At 41.3% G+C, this 24878-nt stretch overlaps 1 protein-coding gene and 1 long non-coding RNA gene across 6 annotated transcripts in view; one reads left to right on the top strand and one right to left on the bottom strand.

Annotated features, from left to right (window-relative positions):
• Positions 1–7717: 7717 nt before the first annotated feature.
• LOC149525198 (uncharacterized) lies at positions 7718–20773 on the bottom strand. Its single transcript, XR_016349288.1, has 2 exons — positions 18387–20773; positions 7718–11733 (listed from the first exon to the last, which is right to left on the bottom strand). It is a non-coding gene; the product is annotated as an uncharacterized LOC149525198 (long non-coding RNA).
• The window catches only part of MEIS1 (Meis homeobox 1), a 145308-nt gene continuing 131833 nt past the window's right edge, over positions 11404–24878 (top strand). For 2 of the 5 annotated variants that reach the window (XM_006114090.5, XM_006114094.5), the window contains exons 1-2: positions 20972–21774; positions 23487–23713. In XM_006114090.5, the coding sequence (XP_006114152.1) occupies positions 21763–21774; positions 23487–23713 (239 nt within the window). In that variant the 5' untranslated portion in view covers positions 20972–21762. Of the gene's footprint in view, positions 11540–20971; positions 21775–23486; positions 23714–24878 lie in introns of those variants that run through there. The other 3 variants (XM_006114091.5, XM_006114089.5, XM_075925570.2) reach the window with 3 other exon arrangements.

Below are 24878 nucleotides of genomic sequence, written 5' to 3'. Positions count from 1 at the left end.
CTTCAGCAAATGTCACTGTGTCGTGTCAAAGTCAGTGAGAGACAGGCGAGGGCAAAGCAGAACAGGACAAAAGAGGAGGGGGGTTGCCTAGTGTCGTGTGGATATTTTTTCCAGACGGATTCATTTGCACAGACTGCACTGCCAGATTGCTTTGCTGGGGACCGAAGGAGTGCGGGTCAGCCAACAGATGAATGTACAGCCTGGATGAGGGTGCTGTGGGTGCCAGAGAGAGAGAGACTGGCTGCAAAAAGAAAGGGCTAAAACATATTGATTGGTTGGCAGAGAGAATGAAATGATGCCAGATCTGATTGGCTCTTAGGGAGGCCTATAAAGCGAGGGTTGTCCCTGGTAGGTTGAACTGGACAAGACTCAGGGTATGTCTACACAACAAAGAAACAAGCAAAACCCCTGTGGCAGCAAGTCTCAGACTTCAGAGCCACTGATGCGGGCTCATGGAGCTTGCACTACAGGGCTAAAAATAGCAGTGTAGTCGTAGTACATAGGCTGGGCATCTCAGAGTCCCAGACCCAGCCTTAGCAGGGACTTCTACACATATATCTACCTTGCTTTTTTGTGCCCCATAGTGCAAACCCAAGGCAGCTGACCCAGGGTCTGAGACCCATGGCTGGAGCGGAGAGGCGCAGGAAGGGTATTTCAGAGTAGGTGTTCCCTGAACTGCTTGGGAAGAATTGACACAAAGGGGTTTGATTCTCCACAACCTTGCACCTTATCATTTAGATGGCTGCAAAGTGGAGGTAAAATGCTAAGAAATCAGCACAGGAGCATTTTGCACACACATTGCACAAGTCTAAAAAAACTTCGCAAGGTGCCAGGCTGGGGAGAGGCAGGCCTGGTGAGTGTCTTTGCTGGAAATCAGAATTTTTCGGAAACAGTATTCCTGAGGAAGAATTGTTGGTGGATATCGGCCCTGATAGACCACTCATCCTGCAAGACTGTGCTGAACTAGTTAAATTCCGTAATGTGGGACTTACAGACGCATTAATCTCCCTCCCGCCCCTCTCAAAAAAATGGCAAGAGCAATTAAGTGCACTTTAATTAGGGGTAATGATTATTATTACTTGCAGTGGCTTTATGCCCCAAACCATAAAACCCTTTGCACCAGTAGCTGCAATGCATCCAAGAAAGGAATCATTATTAAGAAATCTATATTTTTTTCATATCCACAGCTGATGAAGATTTTGCTTCAGAGACAGTGAAAAAGAAGATTCAGGATTTTTTTGTAATTACCTAAATCAAAAAAGTGCTTCACAGCTGTAAATAATTTTATAAGGGTGAAAAATCGCATCTGGGCTGATGACCTGTACACCAAGCTTCGATCCAAAAAAAATGAAGAACCGATTATATATTTGGAAATGTCAACAGACTCTGGCAGGCTGGGGTGTTGGAAGGCTGTCATTAGCAGGTCAATAAGATATAATAAAACATCCAAGAAGGAAGAAGCCTAGTAGTGCTATACAGACATTTCCTCAGGTTTGCAGGACAGCCAAGTACTCTATATCTTATGTTACTTTAGATATTTATAAATTATTTCCTACGTTTTATCACATGCACGTATTCATTTTTAATGCTTAAATATACATTAAGAATAATATTCAATAAAGAATTATACCTAATTCCATCAGGAGCAAAGCTAAGTAAATGATACATGCAAATTTGAACAGGGGTTAGCATCATTAATCCACAGGCTGTCTATCCTCAGAGGACTTGCCAGTCACAGGTCTGTCTAAGTTCTCAGTTTAGATTTAAGCCTTGGAAAAAAACCTCTCTCTCTGCCAGTGGTCCTTAACTCTGTAAACTCTCCTCTCTCATGCCCATAGAAAGGAAAAGAGCGTCCTGCTTGCACATAAAAACTAAATCTTTCTGCTTACCTCCCTAAAGGACTGGGTAGAATAAAATGCATTTTAATGTTAATTTGAATAATAATTAATAATAAATAATGCATTTTACTGACATAGCATCTTTCATCAGAGCAATTGACAAACATCCACTCAGCCTCACGACTACCCCAAAAGGTGGTGGTACTTCTTCTTCAGATCAGGAAACTGAGGTACAGAGAAGTTGTGACTTGTCCATGCTCACCCAACACCTCACTGGCAGAGCAGGAAAAGAACCTACAGCTCCTGACTCACGGTCAGATCCCTCAGCTGCTTGACAAAATCCCTCTCAATTTGGTAGTCTTTAACTGAGATCTTGATGAGTAGATGCTCATAAGAGATGGAGCTCTGATGGCATAACATTGCTACAGTTCTTTGAATTATACATTACTAGAGTTCAAAGGCCAAAACTTATTCCAAAGGAAGCCAAAGGCAAAGCTCCCCTTAGCTTCAATGGCAGCAGGATCAGACCCCAGTGGATTACAAATCAAAGACCATCTGTGATGATAAATTCTTGCAACCAACCATGTGTACAAAATGCAGTGTAGTTTAGAGGCATTTCCTCAGTCTGATTTCAAAGCTGTACAAGTCTCAAGTCTTTAAATTCGATTTTTTCTCTTGCATCAAGTGTCTCTTTTCAAAGCAAAATGAAAACATTTATTACAATACAGTGGGTGGGGGGGGGGCAGCCACAGTATTTCTTCTCTACCGTCATCAGTTAAAATGATTTATTTTCAGTAAAGTGTATTACTTTTTATATGTAATGTGCCAAAAAGTACTATATAATTAAAAGTGATATTAGGCAGAAAGATGAGATGTAAGGCAGATAATTAGTGAACTGTTAAAATTAGAATGTGCTTTTTAATCCGATAATAACTTCTATTATGAAAGGGACATTTTTGGTTAACTAATATTTCCTATGAGTAGATATTTTTCCTCTTCCTTTTGCTATGGAAAGTTTGAGTTCAGTGATCTCACCTTAAAATCACAGTGTTGTCAAAATGGCTGGGGGGGGGGTCTTAGTATTTTCTACTACAAATCACCTTTGTTTAAGAATAAAATCCAGGTTCATTTTTAAATTTATGAAGAAGCTATTACCACTAAGTTTATGAAGCCCCTCCCCCTCTCCTTTGTTCCAATTAAGCCTGATAGTGCAGATAAGAAAAAATGTCACTGTTATAATAACAGCATTTAGATGTGATTTTATTCATTTGGATGACATTCAGGCAAACCAAACTGATGCAGAAATCCTACCTATAAAATAAAAAATACTCTTCAAAATGATTGAAAGGATGTAGAGCTGTAGCAAGGGACTGTTCTGACAGCTGTTGTAGATGAACAGCAACCAAGCCTTTCTAAAATGATAACGTTACTGCCATTTCTCTGCTAGACTCAGCTTCCCCCAGCGGCAACTAGACTGGTGCTAATCCTGTTCTCAATTAGGTGTAAACTCTCGTGAAAACAATCTTGAAACATTGGTGTAAAACATGTAAGAGGATAATCAGGCCCATTAATTTCACTGGAGCACCAGTGGTGCAGAGCTATGACATTGGAGCTTTGGCATTAGGGCAACATTTCAGTGTTTTGCAAGCACTGGGTCTAACATAACTGCTGTTAGAAAACATTAGCAAGAGGAGGATTTGGGGAATGGGACTTGTAGTGATAGCAGCAAGAGAAGCAGCCATATACTGTAAACAGAATCAAGGGAGAGAGGGAAGTTTATGAAAATAGGGTCTACTCTGTTATTAGTCTTGAAATCTTTGAGGTTGAGACAAATGGAAAGAAACTGGAAGATCTTAGCTTGAATGTAACACCCAGGGGCTTGTTGTGAAGTTTCAAAGGGCAGGGAAGAAATCACCAGATGAAACACAATTTTTGTTTATTTCATACTAAAAGATTTATCTGGCACTGCTCGAGTCCTTAACTCAATTAATTTTTGTGTTTTGAAAAATAAAATGAAACTGTACATACCGCATTTAAATCACTGCTCTGGAGTGGGGTTGAGGTGAAGGATTCAGTATGCAGACTGCCCTGAGGAGAAAGGACAACCCTAGCCCTCTGTCACCACAGAAACTTGGGGGCAGGCGAGAAGCGCCTCTTCATAGCCACAGCTCCAGCAGGTACAACTAGGGGAGGGGTGCATGTTCCCCAGCTGGGGCAGGTCCACATTCGTCTGCCTCCTGTACACCCCAGCACACTGTGCACTTTCCCCTTGCTCCCAGATGAAGGGGAAGGGCCAGCAAAGTCCTTGTATGAATCAGGTGGGAGGAGCTTCAGTCTCCCATCCTCCCCCTGCTGTCCCTAAAGAGCGTCTGGAGGGTGAAAGGCTGAGGGATGGGGCAGTCCTGGATGGAGAGAGGCACTTCCTCAGCCAGCCCCTTTCACCTGCCTGGTGGTTCTGTCTCTTCTCTGTATGATTTTATGAGAAGCAATCCCATTCCAGACACATCCCATTTTCCTGGCACCACTAAATCCTGACCTTGCTTTAAATTATGAGAAGAGGAAGCTGTATACAGAATTTGGTGATCCAAGCTCTTACCATTTAGGAGGAGTTCTTGAACAAACAGACACACAAACAGACAACCTCTTGCAAATATGTAGTATAATAGCTTTTGGTTGTTTTGGCCCCCCCTTGTGAGGAGCCTACCTCTCCCCATTCATTGTATAGGGAGTCTAGGTTCTCTGGGAATCCCAGTGAATTTCTAGGCATCTTGAAAAATTAATGATGGCGATCTCAATTTTTTGCTAACCTAGACCTAGTCTCTCTGTGTGTCAGCCTGTAAAATAGCACTTCCCTACCTCGTAGGGGCATTGTGAGAATAAGTACATTAAAAATTGTGAGGCATTCAGATACTACAATGATGGGAGCTATATAAGTACTTAAAATAAATAACCCAATAGTGGTTTTAATCTTGAACGTGTGACTTGCTGAAAAAAAATGAAAATGTGTGACAGCATACAAAACAGATGCTGCTATAGTACAACTAGGTATTTATAGAGAGTGGTTTTAAGCAGATTCCCACTAGGAGTTTAACTATTTGTGTCAGCAGAACTAAATTTCAGGCTCAGCAGAAGGATAAAGCAAATAAAAAGAAAACATTGAAACAAAGTCAAGTGAGCCCCTTCTGGGGGTAAGAAGCTAAAAGCAATAGAGGAAGGATCCTTGGCAAAATGCCAGAAAACTAAGGTCTACGAATACAACAGGAAAATAACAGAAAAATGTGTAATGTTCACTCCTATGAATTGAACAGGAGAGGAAAAAAAAGAAACTAACTGCTGGCTAACTGTGATAAAAAGCCAAAAAGGTGTCAAAGGTCAAAACAGCTGACCATAGAGAAGAGAAACAATAACAGTCTAGTGATCACACAACCAGATAAAGAATATAAATGGCATTCATGAAGAGAGATAGCAGGCCAGGAATAACGAGATTCCAGATCTGTTAAAGTAGATGTAGCTTTACTGTGGAAGTCTGCATGCTTGATGTATATGTAAGTAAGAGTGTGCAATGCCTGTGTACCAGTGAGAGTGTGCATGTGTGATGTATATGTTTGAATGATCATATGATGTATGCGTGTACTTGGGATACTGGGCCTTCAAAAGTTTTAAAAATAAATGGAGCATTATATACTGAGTACATAGTGTACACAACTTTCTAATACTTGTCATTTTGATTTCTTCTTAAACAAATATTCTTCAGACCTGTCAAAGGCAGAACTTGTCCTCACTGAAGACAAGTTTAAGACAAGTTTGAAATTTACACAAATATACATTTCTGATTGATCCAAAGATCTTCTCAAATAAAATTTGAAAAAGCCCCCCTCATTCCATCCCTTACTCAAAAGTAAAATTGATCAAACTTATTCCTGCATAGTTGTAAGCAACTAAAACGTTAAAATCAAGATGTTGAGGGGAGGAGTTCATTTGGGGCTGAAACTTCTCCCAGTTTTTAATTGACCTTGTGAAAGCAATTTCTACTCCAATTCAAAGACTGTCCGCTTTGGATGTTTAACACAGCTATCTGAACTAGTTTTCTGCAGGGTTTAAAATAAGTTCAGATTAAATTGGTTTAAACACAATTATTGAACATGATTTCCAAAGGTACGGAGGATCATAGAATCATAGAATCATAGGACTGGAAGGGACCTCGAGAGGTCATCGAGTCCAGCCCCCTGCCCTCAAGGCAGGATCAAGCTCTGTCTACACCATCCCTGACAGATGTCTATCTAACCTGTTCTTAAATATCTCCAGAGAGGGAGATTCCACCACCTCCCTTGGCAATTTATTCCAAGGATCAACAACTCCTCTTGGTTTCAGCTTGAACTCTGGGAGCTCAACATCCATGCAACCTAGGAGCAGGTTGGCTGGTCAGAGTGACTGGGATATAATTTCTAAATATGGGTCTTATCCAATGAGAAAAGTGCAAATGCTGTGTGGACACTTTTATTGTTTGCTTGTTTTGGGATAAACCACATTTGATTCAGCTTAAATTAATTATAGTATTTGGAAGATTCATGTTGATGGGTTGTAAACGGATTAAGATTTAATTGGTTTAAGACCATGTTTAAAACTAGAGGTGGCAACATGCTTCCTAGTCCAGTGTAGAGTGATCCTAAATGTGAGTATCATATCAACATAGAGCAGCTCTGGGCAACCTAGGCTAGTGGGTGGGCCTCATGAGTGTCTCTCCATCTCAGTGGCCTGCAAGGTTGTTGTAACCCAGATGGTCACCCAGCATAAAGTAATTTTGCTAACTGCGCTTGCGTCGCGAGAATTTGCGGCGTGTGCCATTTGAGCCATAGTAGAGCGTTGATTGACTATGCGAGCCATGTGCTCCCTCTGCATCCTATGTTGTGTTCAATCAGCATGCACCTCACCTCACGTGTCCTTGCTTTATATGCATATCACTTTAGTAATACCAATAAGAGAAAAACGACATGGATGGAAACCAGCAGAATCCGGAAACCTATGTCTCGCAGGCCACACATACAAAATCCCTTGGGCTACAGGTTGCCCACCACTGACAAAGAGGAAGAGCTACCATGAGGTAAAACTTCAGTGTAAAATTAGTAGGCAACAGATCCAAGGGAAAGCATGGGGGAGGAAGATTTCCTAAACAAAATCTTAGTTACGAAAAGGGACAGGCTGGTAAGAAGTGCTTTAGAACCAGGGTTCCCAAACTGTGGACCACAGCCCATAGTGCTGGGTGGTCCACTGGCACAACTCTGTTTTCCAGTCTGTTCACGCTCTTAGTAAATCTTTAACTCCATGTGACTTGTGTCATCTATGTAAAACCTATATGAATGTAATATTCTAAGTGGAATATGTTGGACAGAGTAGAGAAGAAACTTTACTTATTTATCTATGTATTTGTTAAAGAGCAAATGCAGTATGTCCAGATTAATTCTCACAAGTATGAGGGTGCATTTGGCTGCAAGGTAACTTAGCAACATACACACAGGCAGCCATTTACAACTGTAAAAATGGCAAGCAGTATTTCAATCTGACATGGATGGATTTTATTTTTCGAAAATGAGATGGGTGCACTGGTGGAGAAGATAATGAAAGTCCCGGAGCATCTACAGCTGCAAGAAATGAAGAGTCAAAAAAAGGGGGGGGAGGGACAAGAAAATATGATAACACATACTTGAAGTTTGGATTCTCCTTTACCTGATCAGATGAGTACCCTTTACCTCAGTATGTGATAACTGTTTTATATCTTTATTGACAATATTGGATTCTTTTCTAACCAGCAAAGTAGTGTTTGGCCTTAAACACAGACATTCAGATTTTACACTGAAAACAACTGAAAACTCAATAAAGTGTTCAAAGTTGGACAACTATTTTATTGGAGAATGAACAAACAACAGTTTTGTCAATGTTGTTGTGTGGCTTTTTGTTCAGTTTAATACACTGTGTTTTCCTTGATGGAACACCAAATTTTGCTCTCAACATTTATTTAAAGAGTAGTTTTATTAAACTGTTTGTTTTCAAAGATCTTGAAGGATTTCTTAAAGTGCCTGTTGCTAGGTACTTCTATCATTATAATTGTTTATATTGAAATGAAAAGGAAATATACATTGTTTATTTATAGTTTATATGTAGGTCATTAATTTTCATCAAGAAGTGTCAATACTGGGGCACTGTGTCTTTTGCAACTGCGTAAGGAGGCCTCAATGAAAAAAGTCTGAGAACCTCTGCCTTAGAAAACAAACTGAGGAAAGGAGAGAGAGAATGGAAAAAGAGCAACAATTAACAACATTTTTAAAAAGATTTCTCTGGTTCTCTGTAAACTGAAAATAAATATGAAGTGCATTAAATAGGAAGAGCTACTCTAAGAATTAGAGGCTGTTCTTCAGTTAGTCATGCATTGTCCACATGCCATGGCGTGTCCATTGTTAATAAAAGGTAAAGAAACTTGAATGTCAGTTAAATTCACTGAGCAAAGACAATAGGGAGATAGGTATGTAGACAGAGACTAAACAGGAAAGTCCTGTGCGGTAAGGTTAACACCCAGAAGGGAACAGAGGTAAGAAAGAAAGAAAAGATCTAGATCAGTGTTTCTCAACCAGTGGTACGAGTACCCTTAGGGGTACTTGAGAGAAGTCTGGGGGGTACATCACCACGGGTGAAATTTGAAGAAAATTGAATTTTTGTTTTAAGTATTACAGTGCTTTATTATTTTTGTTCTTTTTACACCCAAAAATTTCATCACCCGTCAAGCTACAATTAAGTTATTTAAACAAATGTGTTGCAATGGTCGAAAAAAATGCTGTGTCTGAAAACTGTAAGTACTGGGGGTACTTATTTTTTTTAAAGGGGTACTTTATAAAAAATGGTTGAGAAACACTGATCTAGGAAGACTAGACCCTGTGGAAAAGTTAGAAGAGAAACATGAGCCGTTTAGTCTCAATAGCTGTATTAGATATGCCATTGTTAATGACAGAGAAAAGGATGAAACTATGGAGAGCCAAAGAGACATCTGTAGCCCCTACAATTAAGAGGCAAACACTGAAAGAGAGTCGCCAGAAAGAAATAGACAAGTAATTCTGACTGGTGACTCCTTAATTAGGCTCCTGGCCCAAGACACCTTTGGTAGATAAAGAACACGGTGGCTATGTCTAGACTGGCCAGTTTTTCCGGAAAATCAGCCGCTTTTCCAGAAAAATCTTGCCAGCTGTCTACACTGGCGGCTTGAATTTCTACAAAAGCACTGACTTCCTACTGTAAGAAATCAGTGCTTTTTGCGAAATACTATGCTGCTCCCATTCGGGCAAAAGTCCCTTTTGCGCAAAACTTTTGCGCAAAAGAGCCAGTGTATACAGCTGAGATTTGTTTTCCACAAAAAAGCCCCAATCGCGAAAATGGCGATCGAGGCTTTTTTGTGGAAAAGCGCGTCTAGATTGGCCATGGACGCTTTGCTGCAAAAAGTGCTTTTGCGGAAAAGCGTCCGTGCCAATCTAGATGCTCTGTTCCGAAAATGCTTTTAACTGAAAACTTTTCCGTTAAAAGCATTTCCGGAAAATCATGCCAGTCTAGACATAGCCAAGATGGCAATCTGCTTCCCAGCCCATCCACCAGGACAAAGGAGGCCAGAACAAGGCTATCCTGTCGAATATTATGAAATTTCCACTGACTATTACACCAATCTGCTCAAATTGCCAGTGATATGTGCAAGCACATACATAGATACTTGACTTGATGCACAGAAGTCCCACTGATTTCAGTAGACTTACTCAGTATGTCTACACAGCAAGATGACACCCCCAGGGTAAGTGTCAGTAGACTAAAGCTTGTGGAGCTTGGGCAGTGGGGCTGTTTTATTGTTGTGTAATACAGATGTTTGGGCTCTAGAATCATGCATGGCAGGAAGGTTCCAGAACTGAAGCTCCAGCTATGAAATAGCCGGATAGCTCAAGCCTGAGTCAGATACTATAGGCCAGCCATGGGTTTTACTTTGCTGTATAGACACACCCTCACTTAGACAAATTTCATCACTTGTGTAAGCCCTTGCAGAACTGTGGCTGAGATGAGCATAATAGAAACACTTAAAAATAATGCGACATGGCAACTAAAAAGCCTAATTCAGTTGCATAGTAAAGAAGCTTCTCATGGAGCAGTATGTCTCAATTTGACTGTAGTGTAATAACCTCTGGAATATTTCATTTAGATCTTCTCCAGTTACACTTGTAACACAGATAGACCCTAAAACACATTTTCTTAAAATCTGGTTTACACAGGTTGTCCCTATTGACAATAGCTGGGCAATTATAATTCAGGCCAATCTGTAGCTATACGATTATGCCACCATTGAATTTGAAAAGATGTGGTCAAACTTGGTTGTTTTTCTAACAAAAAAATGGCCAAAGATAATTAGGGAACTGCAGGAGGATACCTAACTTGATCCTAAAAACAACTAAAATGGGCATGGGTGAACATCTGTAAATACTGAAAGGGTGCAGGAGCTGTATGACTAGGATGGTAAAAGGAAGAGTAATTAGGAGTAAAGTCTTCCTGACAGTCGAGTCCAGAGTCGTAAAGGTATTTGTGCATTGCTGCACTGAGCATTGCAATACCTAATAGATATAAAAGCCCAAATATCATGTCCAAAAGGCATTTAGGCATTTAGGAATCTAAATCCCATTTGTTTTTTATGGAATTTTGATACTAAGTGCCTAAATCCCCTTTGAAAATGATATATAGGCTTCTGAATGAGTTAGGTATCTTGAGGCTAAAAACAGCAATCTGGGCCTAACGCAGGTTGGGGGAATAGGTTACCACAGAAAGTGATGAAAGTCTCATCAGTAGAATCTTTAATAAGCGACTGGACAAAATGAAGGGAAACTATCCTGCATTATCAGTGAGTTGAGCTGGTTGCTAGAAGAGGTGTTTCTATGATTCCAAGTAGAGCTGTCCACTTCCAGGTTTTGGAAGGCATGAATCCAGCTCTGAACTGAGATCTGTGCTGGCCCCATTTCTCAGTCTAGAGTAAGAAACTGATGGTGAATGTTTTCTGCAAAATGCAATTTTAAAACTTTTTGAATTAAGCCAGAATAATCAGAGTAAAGTGTTGTACGTAAGCTGAATATTCTTTAACAAACTGAAAGCACACACTTCCTAGGTGTTTCTTTGTAGAGTCTGTCACCCTTTCTGACCCCTTGAATGATGGGGCTTTAAGGCTTTTTGTGATTTTTAAATGAAACAATAATCGTGGCTATCTTCTGTATCCATGTGGTATTCTCTTAAGCACAAAATAAATCAGGCCTTTGAAATCTCTGGCAGTAAGCCTCTCTGCTTGGTCCTTAATAGCTGATTCCTACACATGGCTCTGACCCGTTGAAGTATAACCAGGACAATGTGGTGGAACAGGCAGAGTTAAAACTGCAAACCTTGCCTGCCCTGATGGTTTAGTGGCTATGGAGGAGGCAACATTGCTTCCATGCGGGAGGCCCAGGGCTTGGGAGCTGGCTCCTGGGGCTGGGGGCCCCTCAGAGGGAACACTGCTCTGCTCAGAGGAAAGTGCAGCTTTCACCGCCTGCCCCCCTCCCTCTCACAGCTGCTGCCTGGGGGAACTGGCCTTGCAGCCTTGGTGCAAGAGGCCGCCTTCCTTCCAAGCCACAAGGGTGACTGCAGCTGCGTGTGCTCAAGTAAGTGGGGAGGAATGAAAGGGGAGGAGGGATTCTGTACAATTAGTCTGCCCCATAGGGAAAAACGCTGTTGAAATCCTTGTGTCCCCAGGCCAGATCTTGTCCTGTGTTTTGGGACGATGAGGCTTGCCTGGTATACACTCTGCTCTCTTATAGGAAAGGGTGAGTGAGAAACCTCAGCGTGGACAACTCTTCTGCAAAAGAAAAGAAAATAATTAACAGGCAGGCTTTTAACCGATCTTTAGAATAATTCACACTTTTTTTAGCCGCCACAATTTTTTGAAAAATTCTTCCAGGGGGACTCAGACGTATATAGCCGCAGATATGCCTAGACCCATAGGCATATGCATTCTCTAAAGTACACAATACTGTGTAGCACACAGGTACAGAAGTTGCTACAATGAAAGATATTACCCTAGCTAGTCTCTCTCTCTCTTCCTCTCATATTCTGGGACCAACAGGGCTACAAAAACATTGAAAACTTACCTAAACATATACACAACTCTGATAGTCACACACACATGCACACACACTGGCTGGTACATACACTGTCTCACATAATGACACCCTCAATTACACACACACACACACACACACACACACACACACACACACACACACTTCCAGTATTAGCTTTGAAGGAGATACTCAGATATCCCTCATTTGTGCACCAAATCATAACGCAACGCACGGGGGGAGTGAAGAAGAAAGCGAGGGGGAAACATTTTTTGCAGCCCTTTCCCTGCCAGGAGACTAGTTTGCGGATGGAAAAGATAGATGTTGAAATAGCTCTGCAGATCCATTTAGTAAAGTCAATATGCAATTATGCAAAAGCCTATGATAATGTACCCACAGATGTTGCAGAGAGCAACACATCGGAATGAGATTGAGCCTTCTTGGCAAGGCGGGGGCCGGGCTGGGGAGACATGTGTTAACTCTTTCTTCCAGTGGGGGCTGCGGATGCGCCTGGCGATGGTTGCCCGGAGCCGGGCTCCGTTTGTAGCGTTTTCTCCTCTTTTCACACGCGGACACATGTCCCCGCTTCTCTCCCCTGGCTCTTGCTTTTCAGGTGGCGATCAATTAACAGCCTCCTGCCGAGGCGTGAGACTTCTCCCCTGCACGTCAGCCGGGGCTACACGTGACCCTCGCCTCTCGCCTCAGCCCCGGTGCCTCCGACTGACTGGCCTTCACTTTTCACCTCTGGGCTGCAGCCCAGCCCGCGCAGGCAGCTGGTACCTGCGAGCGGGACGCGCGTTAATCCTCACATTTTCCACACGGCCCTAATCCCATTAGCACACCTGAAATAATAGCGTCGGTGACAAATGGCCTGGGGCTGCAGCCATGGCGCTGGCTGGGCTGAGGCTTGTTTTCACAGCGAGCAGAGCGAGACAATAGGGAGAGCGGCGAGGAAGGGACCCACACATCCCTCCCCCCCCCCCCCGCCCTTCGCGACTCCCAGAACTCTAGCTGCACCTGGGCTGGGGAAGCGCTCGCGCAGCGCGGAGGCTCGGTGGCATTGTTGTGCGAACGGGAACAAAGCCCGGCCAGTGGCCAGCCAGCGTGCATAGAAAGACATTGCCCGCCCCGCGGAGCCGCATTGGTGGGGCCCGGCCCCACCGCCAACCGGCAGGCTCTGAAGCAAACCGGAGCACATGATTGAAGTTCTCCTTTGGAGGCCGGGGGGAGCCCGCAGGCTGCTTGCAAGCGATCAGACCGGAATGTGGAGCAAAGCTCTTTGGGGTAGAAGAGGGAAGAGCGTGCGTGTCCCCAGCAGCCATAGCTCTGGCTCCTTTTGCCCCGCGACAGAGAGGACCCGAGCTGGGATGTGCTCAAGGGTCTGGGTAGCACACAAGCGCACTCGCGCACAACACAACACAACACAACACACGTCGGTCGCTGAAGACAAGACCCCTCTGGCCCCGTTAGCCTGCTCAGCAGGGTCACAGGTCTTTGCACTAGGGAAAGAGGAGCCTGAAACTGTGCCACAACCCTCCTCCCCCTTCCCCCGGAGAGAAACAAACCGGGGAGCTCGACCGAGAAAAGGATGGTTTTACAAAAGCCAGCCAGGGGGAGAGCGGGAAGCCTTGGGGCGGGCAGCAGAGAGCGAGCGAGCCCGCGTGTACCCAGGCATCAAACGTTGCAGCGTCGTAAGGAAACCTAGCAGGATTGAGGGGGGGGGGGACTTGCATTCTGACTTGGTCCCCAAGGAAGCCATCCCGCTTGAAGTTCAAGTAGTGTTGTCCCATGGCCGGAACCATTAGTTTTAGAGATGCACAATAGCTACAGTCTGTGTGTGCTGCTTTTGTACCTTGTCCATCCCTTCAGGTAGCGTTTATCCAAACCGATCGCTGTAGAAAGCGGTCTCTGAGACAGTCATTCTTCTAGGTCTCTGCAGGTAAAACTAGTTATTCCGAATAGTTTATGGTAGGGTAAAGTGTTTAAAGAAACAGTATTCACAAAATATTGTCTGATTCAAACAGAATGTTAATACATAGCTGAAAACTTTAACAAAGATATTTAGTAAATGTTTCTGTTTTCTATATTGTGCTATTTTCAAAATCCCTATTCACGAATGAAAACTAACCTTCAGAAAGCCTACATTACAAATTTCCTCCGAAAGTATGCCTACTCACACAATTCCTGTTTTAATTATTTACTTGCACTTTATCGTCAGTATTATAGGTAATCTTAAATATTTCCAGACTGCATTCCCTAGACAAGCTGAATACAATGAGTAAATATGAGACGAATTAGATGTAGAATTTGTTTCTAAACAAACATAACATCTACAGGTTCCAACAAAATACATTGATTTTACTATAGTACAGTTGAGATTATGAAACACCAATTTTCCATTGTCTGTGGCTTTAAATTGGGTTTATTGTGTTAATGGCTAATTTGCATGAGGCTTGTACTAGTTCACAATTTTTTTCATATTGCTGTAAAAGGATTGGCATGCTGTGTTAAACGGTCAGTATATGCATGCACACAAGTTAATTTCATTTCTATTTTGTCTAGTGTGAAAAGATATTTTGCATCGCTAATAAAGTGCAAATCTTATGAAAAGCTTTTATTTGAGTGACAGCACTATTTGAGCAGACGAATTCAGAATAACTGAACTTTTCACAGTGAGAAAGGGAAACGATTATAAATAGGTGTGGTATACTTCAGGCAAATTTCGAACTCTCTTCTACTTCTGCAAGTGATTGCAAAGCAAGATACTTCCAGTGCTTGGTCTTGTGCACCTGGTTAAAGATTACTTACCGCTCGTTTAGCATAGTTTAAAGTATCTCTCTGTTTTTGTATGTGTGGGTATACAAACTACAAACTTGGGTGTATACCAACACAAACATACATACATATTTATAAAATAGCATATGTAATGAGATTTATGTTCGTAATGTTCTAAAACTTCACTTTGACTCTCAAACTTTTTATCTAAATGCACACTGCTGTTTTACTAAACGCAATACGGATTTTAATTTCAGTAAATCTTTGCACTAATCATTTCCAAACCTATCTGCAAAAAATCAGTGTCGCTTTTCGAGTATCTCCTTTGCTTGACTTTTAAAAACAGCTTCCTAGATGCTAAAGAACAGAGAACCAGAAGTGAGTATACTGAAAGTTTAAATGGAAATTATCCAACTTCTGCTACATGTATCTAAGAATATCTGAAAGGGAGATTCGCAGCTCTTTTTCAGGCAGACGATTACGAAATGAATGCAGTAACAATGCATGGTTTTTATCCCTTACAATCACATAAGAAATAATACTACTCACCTAAATGTGCTTCTCCCCCCCCCCTCCGACACACACACATAATTTTAATGATTTTTTAAAATGTAATTTGCTCTCCTTTGGTATTAGTCTGTGGAGCTCGGTGTTGCTTAGAAATTAAAGTATTTATTTTATACTGGGCTAAACTACAATTTTAATTTATAATAGTTCTAGGAGTGAAGCGATCTACCAATATTTATCCACGTTTTTTCTATCACTTGTAACTAAATCTCTAAGGCCGTCTCACACATATACATTCAAACAGTCTTTCTGATGTCACCCTTAATGCAAATGATTGAGTGTAGTTCATGAAACAATAAAATCTCGAGCAGTTAAAACTGGAGTATAAAAGTTTTTATATAGAAAAAATGTAACAACCTATAAATCTTCTATTCAGGGCCACTTTTCTTTCCCTCGTCTTCAATTTTGACGCCACGCTCCTCCCAATAGATTTACCACCCTCTCCGAAAATGTACTTTTATCCAAAAGAAAGTTTGAGTACATTATGGTTGTAGTTTTTTCATTGTCCAGTAGACGGCACAAAAGCTCAAGCCTTCAAATGCAAAACAATCGACCAGATTATTTTTAATTAAGCAACCAGAGTTTTACCCAGAGATTTTTATTAAGTGAAAAGTAAAGCAACATAAATGACAGAGCAACAAGTCTTTGAAACAGGGTAATATGAAAAAGTTAATAGTATTTTGTTTAGCTGTCTAATAATAACTCAGATAAGAAATAACTAATCATCCAAAACACAATTGTGGACCTGTTACAGATAGTAATTTAAAATGCACCCGATTGATTTGTAACTACTTAACATTAACCATTGTTTGATCCTGTGCAATTATAATATTGTGAAGTTGATCTTTTATGCTTTTCACAAATGCAAATTTTGTGACTTCAGTCTTCCGTTCTAACACGTTTAGTTACAATGTGAATGTTAAAATGCTAACATACCGTATAACACAGGCTAAAACAGAGCAGAGTTATTCCTAACGCTCTTTGGACTCCGTTACTGCAGAAGAGAGTTTTATAAATAAGGAATGCTTACATCTAGATGTAAGTGCAACTCTACTGAAATCTAATACCCCTTGTAATTGTACACATTTTTGTTTCTGAAAGATTCTCATGTCGCTTTCACTCCAAATTCACTACTTATGCAGAAGTTTAAGTGACAAAAGCCAAGGATAGTAACTCATTTCTCAGTTAATTTATTAAAAATTTATAGCGGTGTTTAGAAAGTTTTAAGTCAACCGTAAATTTTATTATGAATATTTTATTAAGCTCGCCATTTAATTAATAAAAGACCTCCATAATTTCTGAAAATGTCAGAAGTGGTAATTATGTTAAATAGTGTAGTGCCCCCCTCCTTCATTTTTCCCCTCCCCCTCAAGTGGCCATGCTAGTCTAAAGCTTTGAAATAGAAAAGTCTAATGAAATCAGTTCTTTCCTTTGCAAAGTGCATTATTCATTCCGACTGTTTACTGAATACAGTGACTTAACTATTTTGTCTGTGACTGTTGGATAGCACAAGCTGACCTCTGGTTGACTCCTGAACTGGTCCAGGCGTTCTTTGTTTTCTGAAGCAGAATCCAGTAAACAAACCTCTAGTTCCATGATCCACAGTTTGACTTGCATATGGGCACTTGATTCAGATCTTCACTTAATCCCCTCCAGTTAAACTCCTTTTATTATCACCTTTTCAGATTTTGCCCTTTAATAGGTCTTTAAATAGTTCTTCACCTTTCTCACAGCCATTCATTAGGCTTTGCCTTTTTGGTATCTTCACTCATATCATTTGAAACTCTTATCTGCCACATTCCTTTATTATCTCTCTCCTGCATTTCAAATCTGTTTTCTTCGAGGATTTTGTCCTTACTTGAGTTTTTAAATGTACATATTATTGGGGGCAGAGTATATACTGTTGCTGATTTTTCCCCCAACTTAGACTATAAAAAGTCATCTGAAAAAGAGTACACATTTTAATGTTACTAGGTCTGATTAGAGATGTCCTTAAGCTAGGAATTTCAGATTGATTAAAAACTTTTATTTATTATAAGAAAATATATGTGTGTATGTACACACACACACACACAAATTCCATTTAATGGAGGAGTTTCTTCATCATTTTGCTCTGAATCATATGAACTTTGAGACCTCTCCTTCAACTCATGTGAAAGGCCTTCGCTTATACAAGTTCAAATTGCAAACTTCTGAGAGGAAAAGTAAGTACAGCGATTAACGTCACACAAGTAGTGCATACAAGTCTCCAAAACAGTCGCATATTAAATGCTGAGTCTGTTGAGCCCAGTTATAATAAAATAAGCAAAGCAGTCTATACCAGGTATGTATTTCTGCCTATTTTCTGTCTAATTGCACATTTCGCTGTAAAATTCAAGGGAAGCCTGCAGCTTCTTTTTTATAGTACAATGGTAAGTGTAAATGAGTTCCTGCAATAAATAGCTATCAGACTCCTGGTTTTGAAAGAAAAAAAAAGCTCCATTTCCTAAAAAGGCAGTAGTTGGGAATGTGTGCATCGCTGCAGTCACAGAACACATAAATGTCTATGGTAGTTTACTGAGATAGTGTGGAACTGTCCGTTTACTTTTCCCTTTTAATAGATGATTAATTGCTGCCCGGTTAGTCTTTTTATGGCCAGTAGATTGCAACTCGAGACGTCCTCCGTGCAATTTCTCGCAGCAAGCCCCAACAGTAATAACTGTTTGCTAATTGTAAAATCCTTATCCAGAATGAGGTTTGGGCAAACAATTTGTACTACTGTAATTACATTGTAAAAGTGTTTTAGTCTCGATTGTTCTGAATTAATCTCATAAAGGCCTGGTAGCGACACTAGATTTAACGTTTAAAGCTGTTTTATGTTTATGAGGGATTGTATTTCTGGAATTTTAAACTGTATCTTCCTCTGGAAAGAACCTGTAACAAGTAATCGCTTCTGAGTTCAGTCTCTGAGTTAAATAGACATAGAAATCAAACATAAGTCTGTTAAGAGTGCAACAAAAACTTCCCACGAGTCAGAAGAGGAAGGGTTGGGGTATTAAAAGAGTCTTACCTGAAAAGTCTTTATATTAATCGCTGTCACAGAAGACTGGTCCTACATCAAAGATGGTAAAGCGAAACTGATTTTCTTGAGGTTTGAAATGTCGCGGCAAGAGATGTACTAAAGAGTATCTGCAGGCTTCAGATTGTTCTGATCTGTCTTTTCCATGAGCCCCTCAAAGCTGCTAAAAAGCAGCTTTACCCAAGTGCATTTCACAGTAATTTCTGTTTAATAGATTTTACTGGAGTAATCCCCCCATGCAGCTCATTTAAGCATCCTTGAGTCTTATGTGTGAATATTTTATTGTTTGATTTGGCACTTTCCCCCCGACTCCACTGATCTAATCGATGACAGATCTTTCCTTCCCGAGACAAATTTGAAACACCTAGCCGGGATATCATTTGAATAACTACACAGGTATAATATGAAACAACTGCACTCTCCTGCAGAGAAAGGGGGTGTTTTAGGGAATACTAGCTCTCTCAATAGCAATCCTTTATAAAAAGACTTTTATTTTGCATCATCGCTGTAATTACAGCCTGAGAAAAGTCGTGGATTTTAGTTTGCTTTTTTAAAAAAAAGAGTTAAAATCTGTTGCCCCCTAGAATATACTTTAAGACAAAATATATGTAGCAGGCAGGGATTATGTTGATGTTGGGAATTATGTCTGTTAACATTACATTTAAGACTTTGGCCTGGAAGAAATCTTAAGTGATTTATCTCTGCTTTAAGACCTACTGCCTGAGCATCCCAAAAGCAAACACATTGACACCACAATAATAGTTCATAAGCACATAGTTCTTTTAAAAATTAAATCAAGAAATTCAAAGAATCGGAATATTATATGGCCGACACAAATGGGGGACCACTTTTTAGTGACCGTTCTGAATATTTCAGGTATTGCTGGCAAGTCAAAAATTGCAGTTGCGATGCCACAGGAGAAAGTGATCTTTCTTATCCAGAACACTAAAAGGTCCTTACATGACGTGTTTGGACCCCTGCCTGCACGGAACTCTACCGAAGATGCCTCGAGTTCACAACCTTGTGTATTGTAAACAGTAAACGCTGGCACTGAGCGCTTTGCTGTGTCAATATAATAATCTGTCAGCCTGCTGAGTTCACGGATCGAGCTCCGTAACGGCGTGTGGACATGACTATAACGCCACACTAACTTTTTAGAGAGCTAGAGCTTTTAAAATACCCTTCACAGCCCTCCACCCCTCGTAGCTGTAAAGGGAAGGGGGTGTCTATTAATCCCCTTGCAGGGCTTGTTTATGTCTGCCTCTGGGCAGCCACTCGTACTCCGGCTACACAGAATAAGTGAGCGATCTCCCCGCTTTGGAGAACTTAGCTTCTCTGTTCGGAGGCAGAGTTTTTTGGCACGCCCCGCAGATCGAAGCGCCCTGCTGATCGATTATTTGATAATTGATTTTCCTCTCCACCAATGCACGGCTGGCTTTCCAAGAGACGCTCCTGATTGGACTGTGACTCCTCCACTGCTGCCTACTGAGATTTGGGTGAGTTCATTTTCCAATTTACCGCAGGGGGAGTTTTCCGTGGGACTTGGAGCTGGGGGGAGGGGGAGAAAGGGAGGGGGAGAGGGAGAAACCCCGTCTCACGGACCTCTGCTCTGAAAAATGTTGCATATTTGAATCCACTGCTGTGTGTGTGGAACATCTGCTCACGGCTACGTGGGCACCGAATAAGTTCTCGCAGAGCAGCCGGGCTGATCCGGAGTGGGTTTGGGTCCTTGCATTCTAAAGCTCAACTTCGCTCCAGTAGATTTACTTTCGTTACTGGGGGTTTGAAGAAAAGGACTTGTGTTTGTTGGGGAGCGGGGCGGGGGGACGGTGAAGGATACAAGTCTTGCGATTGGGGGACTCGCGAGTCCTTTTAGCGCGCTGCCGCACAGAAAGGGTGTAAATACAAATTAACCAATGCTATTAGACAAAGGAAATGGCCATTAAACTCGGAGGCGGCTAGGCAAAGTGGCGTAGATTGTTGTGTATGACATTAGCTGAGCGAGGGAATAAATATCAGGCAGCACTCCTATGTTCTGACTTCCTGCCCTTTATCTTGCCAATGACTTCAGGAACAGAACCACTAGCAATAAAAACCAGCCAGTGTCCAGAAGCAGATGCTCTGGATCGTCTCCTTGTTTTGCTCCAGCACTTAGACATGCTGGAACACTTGCAAAGCTGTGGGAGGGAGGGATGCGTCTCTTCCAACCATTGCTCCTCTCCTCTCCTCTTCCTCTTCCAGTAACTCGTGTTAGCGATCGCAGATCTTTTTGCAAAAGGCTGCACAGAATTCCCCGAAGCATTCGGTGTGAAAAGGGAAAGAAACAATCCTGCTTCCCACACCCGTACACCAACCTCCCCCCCCCCCCTCCCCACGCCTGCCCTACCCCGTAATTTGGCCGGCAGCAATGAACTCTACTTACAGAAAGCGCTTAAAATAGCTAATCGTCCCGCCGCACACCAGAATTACAATCTATTTTAGTCACTGTAACCCTGCGTGTGCGTGTGTGTATGTGTGTGTTAATTGAACGCTTCTGTGGCTCCGCACAGCCTCTCGCTTTGCATCTCACCCAACCCACCCCTGCGCTGGAAGCCGAGTTGATGCAGCCCAGTGCATTGTGTAAGACGCGACCTGTTATGGCCACCACTACTTCCGGGTTCCAGCATTCTGGTCCAAATCCACCTCTCCGCCTGTGCAACACACACTTTACACACGCACGGGGGACTTGCAGCAGGCAGCATCGATCGTGGCTCCTTTAAGACAAACTCAGACAGACATTTTTAACCCTCTTCCTCTAGCCTCTACCGTTGCAAAGGGGGAAAGGGAGCTCGAGAGCGAGATCTGATTAGGAATTAGGACTGATTCAAGAACCAGCCAGCGCTTAGACCTCCATGCATTTGAATATTAACATTTGAGGTGTCCAGAGCAGTGGAAGTACACACAGCGGATCATCATCATTCATTCACCACCTTGACAACCTCGCCTTTGATTGACAGCTGGAGTGGCAAAAAGCCATGGGACTTGGTAGTTGGGTTTGAGGGGCACTTTTTTTTAACAAAAAAAAAACTGATTTGGAGAAAGGATATTTGCTTTCTCCCCGCTGCTGTCTTGGAAACGAAAGGGGGAGAGTGAGAGAGAGAAAGAAAGAAAAGGAGGGAGAGTCTCCTTTTTTTAATGCAGAATTATTGTATCGCTTCTTTGAGATCCACTAAGCTGAAGATTTTCCTCGATTGCTCACATTGCTGGCGACTCTAAGGGATTTTTGCATTTTTGGGGGTTTGGGGGAGAGTTTGCGTTTGTTTCTTTTCACACTGGCCTTAAAGAGGATATATTAGAAGTTGAAGTAGGAAGGGAGCAAGCCAGGCCGATGGCGCAAAGGGTACGTATTAAAAATGGAATTAAAATGTGAAATAATATTGAAACGTGGCTGACAGAGACGCTGCGAAAAGTTTTTTTCCCCCTCTTCTTTGGCTCAGACACAAAGCGGTGTCCCGAAGTGAGAGGATATATTAGCTTACTTGTAGACTGAAAACCTACATATATTGTCAATTTCTTGATTCTATCAGTTCCTCTCGCAGACATCTCACTCAAGAGGCAAACTTTCTATACAGCAATGACATACATGCATGTAACTGAAAATACAAATATATGTATTTATCAGTACTACAGATATACTGCTTATAATGCAATGTCGTTTTAAAGTCACCAGTGTTTAAAATATTTAACTAATGTGTCTTTGAACATTTTCATGTGTTAGTGGCTACATATATCTACACTTTTCAAAGACAACTTATTAAACTTAAAGTAAACAACTTTTTGCCATCACACACGTGCAGTGCATTTAAACAAAGTCAGATCTTTATTTAAAAAATAGTTGCATGTTTAAATTTTAATTAGGCAGAATAATATGCATAGATATTTATTATTTATTACTATTTTGATACAATACAATTTTTTCTAGGCTTGTCAGATAATTGAGAGGCGATTAAAATATTGTGAGGGACAATTACAGTGTAACGAATAGAGTTTTTAAAAGAAAAAAAGACATAAAATTAAGTTTACTTGTATGATTTGTGCACTGTTCCTCATTGTACACTTTGTAAAAGAAAGTTGCTATGCTGAAACTTGCCTTTACTCTTTCAGTTCAAGCAATTGTCAGTGTTTTTTAAAACGTATTCACACTTTTGCTTTTAACAGATTAAAAGTGGCAGTTTCCCCTTAATCCTTAAGTACTACTTTAACTTTGGGTTCTTAATGTTTAATAAACAATCAATTTAAAATTTAAAACTTTGAGCATCAAATGCACACATGGACATTAAAGTAGTTTGTATATAATAGCTGTAAAACAAAAATTGATTCCTTTGTTCTTAAACTTTGGATAACATCTAATCATTGATATTTGTGCACTGTCCTTTTTAACGGTAGAAAGATTTAAAACAGGATATCTTAAAATTAATTAACTACTTTAACTTTCCTTTTTTTCTCCATGTGGGAATTGCAAATTTTCAGATTGCGCGTCAGTTATTAGAAAAAGGCTCTCAGCTTTGCTCTTTCATTTAAACTGGTGCTTTACATTTTTGTTTTAAGAGAGTTTCATTTCCAGTTTACACATTAGGAAATGCTCCACTCTGCAGAAACTTACACACACACACACACACACACACACACAGAAATACCTTAAACCAGGAGCCTGTATTAATTCACGTGTTAATAATAGGTGTCCTCATTTTAACTTCTGCTGTGGCGACATATTGAAGTAGGCAACTTTTCAGCAACGTGTTTATTTTGAGCGTCACTCCAAAGCACCTACGCTGCTGCTTTTACCTACTTCCCTCCACAAGGATGCTTTTCAAGGACCCAGAATTAATCCATTTTGAGGGCCTACTGGGGAACTGTATTTTTACAGATCTCTGCACTCTCCCCCTCCCCGCTTGTTTGGTCCTGTTTATTTTAAATTCATAGAGTGAACACTGTCCATTTCCATGCGCTGACCCTTCCCTAAGTGAAAGATTCTGGAACGGCTTTCCCCGTTCGAACCTCCGGGTGCCACTGGCCGTCTGATCCTTTTTTTTTTCTTTGTCTGTCATGCAGTACGACGATTTACCCCATTACGGTGGGATGGATGGAGTAGGGATCCCCACCACCATGTATGGGGATCCTCACGCCGCCAGATCCATGCAGCCTGTTCACCATCTCAATCACGGTCCTCCGTTACATTCTCATCAGTACCCGCACACTACTCACACCAACGCCATGCCTCCCAGCATGGGCTCCTCTGTCAATGACGCTTTAAAGAGAGATAAAGATGCCATTTATGGGTAGGTACAGCTGGCATCGGGTTTATTAGTTAAGATATGATTGCTCCCTTATTTCCCTAGCCGCTGAAGGCAGAGTAAAAGCCACGGAAGGTAAATTATTGTGACCCAGGATTCCATTGTAATTGCATGCAAATTTTAGGGTGGATTTAAAGTTTTCTTTGCATCGCATTATGTTCGGCATATGAGTCTCCAATAAAGAAGATTTACTTTCCAAAGGGCTTGAATCGGATAAACGTTATCCCTAGATAGTATTCAGTTCATATACTATAACTTGCCTAATGTGTGTGTGTGTGCGAGCGTGTGCGTGTGTGCATACACACGGAAAGCTATTTCCTTGCATAAACCTAGGCTCCTATGCGGTTTTGATAACTACTTTAAATATAAAGGGCTGCTAAACTGTGAGCTTAGGGAAAATTAGTCTATTAGTGTGGTGATCAAAAGAAAAAGATTTCCGTGGTCCAACCTGTTTTGGGAGGTAAATCTTTTGGGAGAGTTGAGAAGAAAGACTACTTTGAACTGTTCCACTCCGAAGAAAACTTTTAGTTTTGCTAATGTATAACGCTGTATTACTGAGAAAACTTCGGGGTTGTTTCTTTTGGGCTGTGCCCTGTTTTCTAGCAATATTCGAGGCATCTCCATACGGTAACTTATAAAATAGGTTCTAGGCCATTGCATTTGGAACTGATCCACTGTTCCGTGGATATCTTTAAAAACAGTTCGCGCATGTTAAGTTGAAGAGAAGTTTAAGATTTCCCCCCCTCCCATCTCGCTGAGAACAGCTCGCTTTGACGCAAGACCATCCCGCCAGCCAGTTCCTTTATCTCATCACAAATCTGTAGGATTTGTTCAAACTACATTGAGAATTCTCTGGGATAGTTATGAAATCCGGAATCTGAATGCATTTCGTAATAAAATGAAATATAACATTTTCAGTTGAGCTTTTATAGCTAGTAAATTACTTTAAACTTCTTCTTCAGAGTTTACTTAAGACAGCAAAAAAATCAAAGCACTTGGCTCTCACATTTCTAAGGTCGGTCTCATTGTTCAATATTCTGTAGCAAAAAGAGGGGTGAATAGCGCGTAGGTTGAGCGACTCAGGGTGGAGTGGGGGAGGGAAATGATGACCCAGATAAAAGCGTGCTCTGTCCACCGAAGTGAATGTAAA

The sequence above is a fragment of the Pelodiscus sinensis genome, chromosome 3, assembly GCF_052426305.1.
Source record: "Pelodiscus sinensis isolate ZL-2025 chromosome 3, ASM5242630v1, whole genome shotgun sequence".
Lineage (NCBI taxonomy): Eukaryota > Metazoa > Chordata > Testudines > Trionychidae > Pelodiscus > Pelodiscus sinensis.
This window is presented reverse-complemented; position numbering and strand designations above follow the sequence as displayed.